General features: G+C 40.6%; 1 protein-coding gene across 1 annotated transcript in view; it reads right to left on the bottom strand.

The window, feature by feature from the left end:
• Positions 1 to 1109: 1109 nt before the first annotated feature.
• LOC308610051 (transducin-like enhancer protein 1) overlaps positions 1110 to 9954 on the bottom strand; it is a 58080-nt gene continuing 49235 nt past the window's right edge. The window contains exon 5 of the mRNA XM_081259333.1: positions 1110 to 1396. Within this exon, the coding sequence (XP_081115459.1) occupies positions 1340 to 1396 (57 nt within the window). The 3' untranslated portion in view covers positions 1110 to 1339. The remainder of the gene's footprint in view (positions 1397 to 9954) is intronic.

Raw genomic sequence — 9954 nt, 5'->3', positions numbered from 1 at the left:
AAAGGATTAATCTCCAAAGTTTACAAGCAGCTCATGCAGCTCAATATCAAAAAAACAACCCCATCCAAAAATGAGAAGACCTAAATAGACATTTCTCCAAAGAAGATATACAGATTGCCAACAAACACATGAAAGGATGCTCAACATCACTAATCATTAGAGAAATGCAAATCAAAACTACAATGACGTATCACCTCACACCAGTCAGAGGGGCCATCATCAAACAATCTAGAAACAAGAAATGCTGGAGAGGGTGTGGAGAAAAGGGAATCTTCTTGCACTGTTGGTGGGAATGTAAATTGATACAGCCACTATGGAGAACAGTATGGAGATTCCTTAAAAAACGAAAAATAGAACTACCATATGGCCCAGCAATCCCACTACTGGGCATATACCCTGAGAAAACCATAATTCAAAAAGAGTCATGTACCACAATGTTCATTGCAGCTCTATTTACAATAGCCAGGACATGGAAGTGACCTAAGTGTCCATCGACAGATGAGTGGATAAAGAAGATGTGGCACATATATACAATGGAATATTACTCAGCCATAAAAAGAAACGAAATTGAGTTATTTGTAGTGAGGTGGATGGACCTAGAGTCTGTCATACAGAGTGAAGTAAGTCAGAAAGAGAAAAACAAATACCGTATGCTAACACATATATATGGAATCTAAAAAAAAAAAAAAAGGTTCTGAAGAACCTAGGAGCAGGACAGGAATAAAGACACAGACGTAGAGAATGGACTTGAGGACCCAGGGAGGGAGAAGGGTAAGCTGGGTGAAGTGAGAGTGTGGCATGGACATATATACACTATCAAATGTCAAATAGATAGCTAGTGGGAAGCAGCCGCATAGCACAGGGAGATCAGCTCAGTGCTTTGTGACCACCTAGAGGGGTGGGGAAGGGAGGGTGGGAGGGAGACGCAAGAGGGAGGAGATATGGGGATATATGTGTACGTATAGCTGATTCACTTTGTTATAGAGCAGAAACTAGCACACCACTGTGAAGCAATTATACTCCAATAAAGTTGTTAAAAAAAACATAGAAACGAATTAAACTTTAACCATCATTATTTCATCCTATAGAATGACATAACCCAAGAGAAAAAGATAGAGGTGTTGAATATCACTCATGCATTTTCAGTTCCTTCTGTGAATCTTAGCTACTGTAATAAAAGCATTGTTTTGAGCATTGTTTTATATGCATCCTCATATAAGACCACACATGCCTGTATCGATTAAAATTTAAAAGAAACAAATATTAACTGCAGATATCTAGTTCACTTACCTTGAACAAAGTAGCTTCAGGTGCTTCCACTTTTGAAGCTGGATAAATATCAAACAGGAACGAAGTTCACTTTAGTTTGGTCCAGGAAGAAAAAAGATTCACAGCTCTGAGAATAAAGAAAGAATCAGACCTTGTCAGGGCATTTGGTTCTAATTAACTAGTGACAAAATGGTTCTACACTGCAACTATGTAAAAGTGGCTGAGTTATTTGAGCTAGGAAAGTTCAAAAACAATGATTATGATCAAGATGTTATTATTGCATATACTTTTGATTATTGGGAGTGAATCTTCCTCTCTCTTTTCCTCATTAAAATTTTATGGTTTATCAATTTAAAGTTAAGTGAACAAGATAATTTAACATTATTTTGATAATGGAGCATATTCCTTGTAAAACATAAATCCCTGGAGGCTTTCTCAATTCCCCTTCTTCTATCCCCACAAAGCTGCCTCTGTCTAGTATTGAGCCATGGCTTTGCTCAAGAAAGCAAAACAAAACACAAATTATCTAGTGGTAGCAATCTGAATGAAGACCTGGCCCAGAGGACAAAAAATGTGATTTAACATAAAATAGGATGTCATGATCTAAACTACTCATTTGGCATTTACCATAAATCCCTGAGTACCATTAGTTGTCTTTTCAGATAAATTCAATAAAAATTTATCGACTATTTTCCATGTACAAGCACTTTGCTAGATATTAAGAAAAAGGAGGTGAATAGAAGACCAGGCTCTCTTCTCTGCAATCTATCTTTGAAGAAAGGAATATATGCAAACAATCCTGAATAATTTCAGGGATAGAGAGAAAAAATAGCATACTTTTGAAGAGTAATGCTAACTTGATATGATTCTATTTTATTCTTTCTGATCTATTGTAAACCCTTGGAAACCAGAAATTTGTATTTTTCAGAATCTTTGCACATGTGAGTATTTTAATCAGTAGTCCTTTTTAGTGAAGGACAGAAATTGTGTATGTTCTAAGGTACACGTGTAGCCTGATATCAGCTTCAGACACAGTTGGATCAGGCTTTTTTGTTTCTTTGCTACGCGGGCCTCTCACTGTTGTGGCCTCTCCCGTTGCGGAGCACAGGCTCCGGACGCACGGGCTCAGCGGCCATGGCTCATGGGCCCAGCCGCTCCGCGGCATGTGGAATCCTCCCAGACCGGGGCACGAACCCGTGTCCCCTGCATCGGCAGGCAGACTCTCAACCACTGCGCCACCAGGGAAGCCCGGATCAGGCTTTTTAAAGGGACATAAGAATTTCTTTCTCCATTCCTTGGGTCTGGTTTTCTCTATATTGGCTTCCTTCTTCAAAGATCCTCTAATAGTGCGATTAAAGATAGCCCCAGAAATACTGCACCTGGTTAGTAACCCTGGGAGAAAGACAGCTTCTCTTCCCAACAGTTTTAGTCCAAAGTCATGGAATTCATTCCTAATGGACTGTTTCATGTCGTGTGCCCATCACCACACAATTCACTGGGGCCAGAGAAATGGACTACACTGATTGGCCAGTCTGAGTCATGTGCCCACTGCTGGAGCTCTGCTGCTTCCAAAGCACATGACTGAGAGATGTAGGGAGAGACGCCCCAAAGGGAAACCTAAATGTAGTTACCATAGGAAAGGCAATGTCTCCTGGGCAAGATAAATATCATGTGCCACCACAAAAAGAACTCAGCAAATATTTGTTAATTGATGTATTGATTAGTAAGTCTGGGATAAGTGAAATGATGATAAATACAATGTGTGAAGGGAAACACAGCCAAGATCAATTGTGAAATGGAGCTACAGAGGTGGGCAGTATCCTACGAGGCCTCTTGGAAACAAATCAACAAAAAGGAGCTGACCTTGACTGTTTGCACTGTTTGAGAAGAATTAACTGAGTCTATAATCAGTAAACAATCCTGAGGGCTTGGTAAGGTGAGTTCTGCCTTCTGTGATATGAAAATTGTGTCATAGGTATCAGAAGGTGAACATGGCTAACTGTCTGTGATTGCCACAAAACAAGAAAAATAAAATGAAATAGAAATCTTAAATCAGTCCTTGAATCACAACAGATACAATTATGAAAACCAGACTATATATTAATCAGATTTTCATGTAGTACTTTAAAAGACTTCCCTAAAAAGCCATGAGGAAAAGGGACCTCTTATTTGAACTATGGAATGATCTGAATTGGCAACAATATACCAGTGCTTCAAAAGAAAGTCAATTAGTCCTATAAAAACAGTGTCTAGGGCTTCCCTGGTGGCGCAGTGGTTGGGAGTCCGCCTGCCGGTGCAGGGGACACGGGTTCGTGTCCCGGTCCGGGAAGATCCCACGTGCCGCGGAGCGGCTGGGCCCGTGAGCCATGGCCGCTGAGCTTGCGCGTCCGGAGCCTGTGCTCCGCAACGGGAGAGGCCACAACAGTGAGAGGCCCGCATACTGCAAAAAAAAAAAAAAGAAAAAGAAAGAAAACAGTGTCTATAAAATATGTGTAACCTTTGATAATTCATTATATTTGCAAGGCAGAGGAACCTTTAAAAATGCATCATTTTTTTCCTAAATGACTTAATTTTCATTATTAGACTACTTTAAACAAATTTTAATTAATGCATTAAAAGCTTTGAGTAGTTCTTACTTTAACCAACCAGCAACTAGAACAAGTTTCAAGAAGACTTCAAGTCCAGCCACATGCCTCCAAGAAAAGCTACACCTACAGTATCACAGACATATGGCCTCATGTGTCCATCTTGGCATGTCAGAATTCATGTCACTTGCCCAACTCCTTGCAAAAGTCCGTTTTTACATGGTAATGATTCATTTAAGATCATTAGAAAGCCATAAGTTTTCACTTATTCATTCAGAAGCAATTTTTAGTTCCTACAAGCACTGTGCTAGGAAATAGGATACAAAAATGAATATGTCTCTTGCTCCTAAGGAACTCACAGACTGAAGACACCCAGGGGAGCCAAAATTTTCCATACAATCTCATGAGCATGGGGACAGGGGGACATGCAAGGTAAGAGGGGCTACAAACCTTATCTGTACCTGATCACACTATTTTAAAAGTTGGCCATTCCGAACTAATTCGGAGTACGTTATCTCCAAAAGTTTATATGTTCCTAATTTCTCCATCATTTCCACTCTTAGGCATTCCCTAATTGTACCAAAGGTAGAGTGTGTTTTATATGAAAAAAACTGCTACAGGGCAATCATTGTCAGCGATGTACTAATATAATACCCGACCAGAGAAAGCATGCTTTGCCATGATAAATTGTTCAAACTATGAGGAGCAGTAGGGCTGAAATGAATCTAGTCGTGAACAAAAAAAGAGATTGAATGGAAACAGTTTGTATAAAAGGATACACTTGATATTTTCACTCTAGACATACAGATTAAGAGGCTGTCTATCAAGGTAAATCAATTTGCAATTTGAGACTGATTTTCTCCACCCTCAAGAAATGATTTGCAGGTATTTGTGGCTTTTCGTTTTGCTTTGACTATTATTTCATATTTTACTTGTAATTCTTCTTATGGAACACTAAGAACATTTATTTGTTCTTCGGTCAGGTTTATTGAGGTATAATTTACAGCCAGTAAAATTCACCCTTTCTAGCGTACAGTTCTAAGAGTTTTGACAAATGGATACAGTCTTACAACCTCCACCATAATGAAGAGAGAGAATAGTTCCAGCATCCTGAAAATTTTTCCCTGCCCCTTGGAAGTCAACCTGTAGCCCCCTGACAATCACTAATAAGTTTTCTGTCCCCATAGTTTTACTTTGTCCAGAAAGTCATATAAATGTAATCAACAAGTATGTAACATTTTGAGTTTGGCTTCTTTCACTTAGCACAAGGTAAGTGAGATTATCCGTGTTGTGTGTGTCAGGAAATGTGGACTGGCATATTGTCCTTTAGAGTTTCCCTTGTTTTTCCAAAGCCAAAGTCAATATGCAAAGCCTGGATCTCTTGCCATTTAGTTTGTCCATGGTTAGGAAGAAACCGAGTTTTTACTATGGCTGTTTGTTTTCAGCAGAGCAGGGAAAGAAGAAACACTCTCAGGGAATAATCATAATCTGTGGTTATTATAGGCACTAAGTCATATGTTTGTAAGACCCAAACTTTTGTTAGTCAAATGACTGGGCACTAAAATTAATTCGGAGACTCAAGGCAGAGTTTAAGTGTGGTTTTCCTTATCTTTTCATTATTGCAATAGCAACGGAATACATATTTGTGACTTAATGGTACAACACATTAGTTTTCTTATCTGACCCACCTTTAACAAAATGGAATTACTGTAGAGGCAAAGGAATCAAGAAGGTAAATCTCTTACCAGGAGTAGGAGAGAACGGATAGAGGCCCCTGTGACCTAAACCTTAGTCATTCGAGTGCCACCTTCATAATTGTGCCTCTACCCACACGTTACCCATATCATTATTTATTTAACAATTATATGGGTCACAGTTTTACTTAGATAAATTTATTTTCAACAGGACATTCTTATTCCTTACTCTTTCAAATGGAAATCCCTTGCCATAAATAAAACTATGAAAAATATCCAACAGTATAAAACTCTACCTATATGAGTCAATGTACCTCCCCAAATCATCCTGAGTTCTTGAGTATCACTGGTGGAGCCCATGTACACACCCACACATGCTTTTGGAAACACAGCAACGAGAGTAGCTGTCCCATGCTTTAAATGCTTTCTCCTTGACCATGTAGTCTGTGCACACCAAGGCAAAGAGTCTGCTCAGAGATAGAGTAAAGCATTAAAACCTGTTTAAAATAACAAAGTACGATATGTCTTTCTACCTATGTCAGGCATTGGAAGCCTGCAACTTATTTGCCAAACAGGTTACCAGGGCTGATTTTTATGGAAAGACGGACCAGATGCACCTTCTTCCTCATCTCTTCAAAGTGGCCCTTCTGAGCAAGGCCAAGGCCAGTGTGATTCAGCAACACCCACGTTTGTTAGGGTATCTCCTTACCCTAGACTAAAAAATGGAACAGAACCTTGGCCCCAAAAGACTTAAAGAATTTATTCACCAATTCATATCTTTATGCTAGTATAATCATGTATTTGATGGTTGCTATAGAAATCTATGTAGACAATCATCACATTTTTAAAGGAAATACATTACTGAAATTTCTTCTGACCCGTGGTCACTATGCTCTTTGACAAGACAGTTGACCTTCACGATGTTAATCATCTCATCTGTTTGAAAGGGACTAAAATGTCTGCTCTGCTTCCTGTTTAATAAAGCTATCAAGAGGATTAATGAGAGAAAACCTCTAGAATACTCCAAGCTCTTTCCAAAAGGGCAGCAGTAAAACAGCAGGTGCCTCTTGTGAACATACACTTGTCTTCTTCATGGAAACTCATCCTGAAGGACATCGGGCTTCCAGCTTATATTTAATTGGCTGATTATGTTGACACTCTTGAGCTCCTTGCCAAGTTACAGGGAAGAGTTTTCTTGGAAACCAGAGATCCCCAACTTTCTCCAGCTATGCAGTTTAATTACATCTAGCAAAATGACAACAGAGCTCATAATTAGCCTGGAGATTAATTACTGCTGAATCAGTCCAAACACCACAGCTACCAAATTCAACACAGGTGCTTAGACGAAGAGAAAAGAGTTTTCTCAATACCCAACAGAAGGTGGATATGGAAGATGTGCTTTATGACTCTCTTCCCATGAGCTTAAACATACAACCTGTGCAAAATGCCTTGTGTCTTTACAGCCAGGATGCCCCTAAGTATTTTAAAAAGAACCAGACTCAAAAACATTTCAAATACTAATATCACATATCTTGAAATGTGCAGTGACTGGGGCATACTTTCTTTCTATGCAAATTTCTTCAACCTAGAGCTCCCCTTCCCCTTCTCCTTTTATTGAGGAGTCTAAAAAGCCTACATAATTCATCTACTGTTTCTAAACTATGAATGAAAGAGTGATATAGAGAAAATTATAAAGCAAGCGAAAAATCATGCTGTACCTCGTGTTCATCCTGTGACCTCTAAGAGTGACTATAAGCCTGTAGGGTGGGTACCACACTCCCAGAGAGTTATGAATGCATTGTCAGATCAAAGGCTTGAAAGCCAACAACCGCCCAAGGGAACCCCCTATTTTCTCTCTGAGAATCACCAAAAGAGGAAGAAGCTACATTAGGTAGGTAGAAAAAGGAAGGAGTTGATCCCATTTAACAGATGTTATCCATTTCTTACCCCCTCTATGTACAGGTCACTTAAGGTATGTTTAAATATATGCACACCTAGAATCCAACAAAGACAAATTCAACCCCCAAGTGATTCTAACGTGCAGCCAGAGTTGAGAACAGCTGGTCTGGAGTAACCAAAAGGTCGGCCAGATGGTATAATTGCATGAGACTCAGGGAATGGACAGAACCAGGTAAAGGAGGAGGAAGGAGGCGGCCAGAAAGAATGAAGTGACAGATCAGCACTCCAGAAGCTCATGTTCCAAAGAAGCTAAAGGTGTGGGGCAACGGACGAGCACTCAATTCTTAAACCGTGTAAGAAACAAGTACACCGTCCCCTAACTAGAGGCTGATGAGACTGTGTTGAAGAAGCACTTTTAATGGATTTGTAGGATGCGTCTGTTTGCTGGTTTGATTTTCTGTTGGCTTGTTTGTTTGTGTGTTTAGAGGAGTTAGGGGTTTTGCTGCAAATTTTTAAAAGTCATCCTAATATTGACTAAAAAGAAAAACCGTGTTCATACAACCCAAAGGGAAATCCATGGAAAGGAAGGAGGAAATTGACATCTAGGGAAGGCCTTGTGGAAAGATCCAAATAAGGGAAATGTATACAAAGGCACAGCCCTGATGCTTGTACCTTGCTTACACCAGGACTGAGGGGAGCCGCTGCAAAGCCATTTGCTTGCACAAGGCTGGAGGAGAGATTACATGGCTGCCAGGAGAGGAATGTTGTCAGAGCGAGTTCGGAACCAGCTCAGCCATGCTCTCCAGTGCTGGGAGGCCCGACCACTGTGTACGCAGCCGCACCACCATCTGTACAGGGCTGCTTCTCAGTGCTGGGCCAAAGCCGAGCTACACCCCCGCCCCCGCCCCACGAGAGGAGGAGCAGGCAACGTTCTAGAACACAGCTCTGTCCACTGGAGGGCAGGAGTATAAGAGCCACGAGGCGACCTCCTGGGACAGCCTCTGTGTGGGGGCACACGTGCCCACGTCCACACATGGTAGGAAATGGCTCTCAGAGAGATGTGTCCCCTTCACTCTCAGTTCTTGAGGTGGCATTGCTCAGGTTGGCTTGGTGCACCTGTGATTTGAAATCCTAAGACACGTGTTCAAGACTCAAGTCTACATCTCACTTCCTGGATGACCACTGGCAAATCATTTCTGTGAGCCTTAGTGTCACCATTTTGTAAGTGGAGGTAACAGAATTTTAGAGTTCATCTAGTCTAAGCATATCATTTTACAATTGAAACTGAGAACCAGAGAATCTGAAGTGAATGCCCACCTTCAGCCAGCTAATGGATGGCTAAGCAGAATTCACACTCAAATTTCCCAGCTTAAGTTCAGTTTTCTTCCCTAAGCACTGCAATTTTCTGCCTCAATACTTCCCCTGACTCATAGGATGGGTTTAAGAAAGGATGTTAGGCGGGTAAGAGCTTCTGATTCAAGAGGACGGACTGAAGACACACATCACGTCCAATGCCTCCCGAAAAGCCCACGGAACTTATGGAAAAGATTTTTAAAAGAAGGAGAAAGGGGGGCTTCCCTGGTGGCGCAGTGGTTGAGAGTCCGCCTGCCGATGCAGGGGACACGGGTTCGTGCCCCTATCCCGGAAGATCCCACATGCCGCGGAGCGGCTGGGCCCGCGAGCCATGGCCGCGGAGCCTGTGTGTCCGGAGCCTGTGCTCCGCAACGGGAGAGGCCACAGCAGTGAGAGGCCCGCGTACAGCAAAAAAAAAAAAAAAAAAAAAAAAAAAAAGAAGGAGAAAGGGGAAGAAGAGGATGAGAAGGGAGACAAGGGTACCAGCAGTGAACTATGAACTGTGAACAAATCCTGGAAGATTGCGAGCACATTGGGATCCGATTGGTAGAGAAAATTTTTCAAAAATAAAAAACCAGTTTAAGTTAAAAAGGGTGTCTTCATCAATAAGAACATTATTAAATATATTATATTATAAATAGGATATATAATATTAAATTTAATATGAATGTATTAAATATATATTTATAAATATGTAATATTAAATATATTTTAATTCATATATATATAATAGACTACTACTATGCAGCCTTTGGAATTCCCAGAAGTAGGGAAGATCTTTATATACTGACATGGAAAGATATTAATTATGTAATGTCAAATGAACAAAAGATGTCAAAACGATACAAATACAAACCGATTTTACGTGTGCATGTCGTATGTTCCTATAGTAAAAATGGCAAATGCTTACAGTGCTTGTTATGTAAATAACAAGCTATAAGCACCATTTTGTACGTAAGAAAGAGAAACATGAGAAACAGAGAGGTTAAGTAACTTGCCCAAAGTCACAAAGCTACAATTAAGTGGTGGGGCTGGGACAAATCAAGGCCATGTGGCTCCTGAGTTGATGTCTTTCCCAGCAACTCTCAGCCTGTCAGAACAGCATAGATAGCTCTGAAAGGATACACATCCAGGTATGAGTTAGGGAGGTGAGG

Source organism: Mesoplodon bidens (genome assembly GCF_964165515.1).
Source record: "Mesoplodon bidens genome assembly, contig: HAP1_SCAFFOLD_81, whole genome shotgun sequence".
Classification (NCBI taxonomy): Eukaryota; Metazoa; Chordata; class Mammalia; order Artiodactyla; family Ziphiidae; genus Mesoplodon; species Mesoplodon bidens.
The sequence above is the reverse complement of the archived record's forward strand: the minus strand, read 5'-3'. Positions and strand labels throughout refer to the sequence as shown.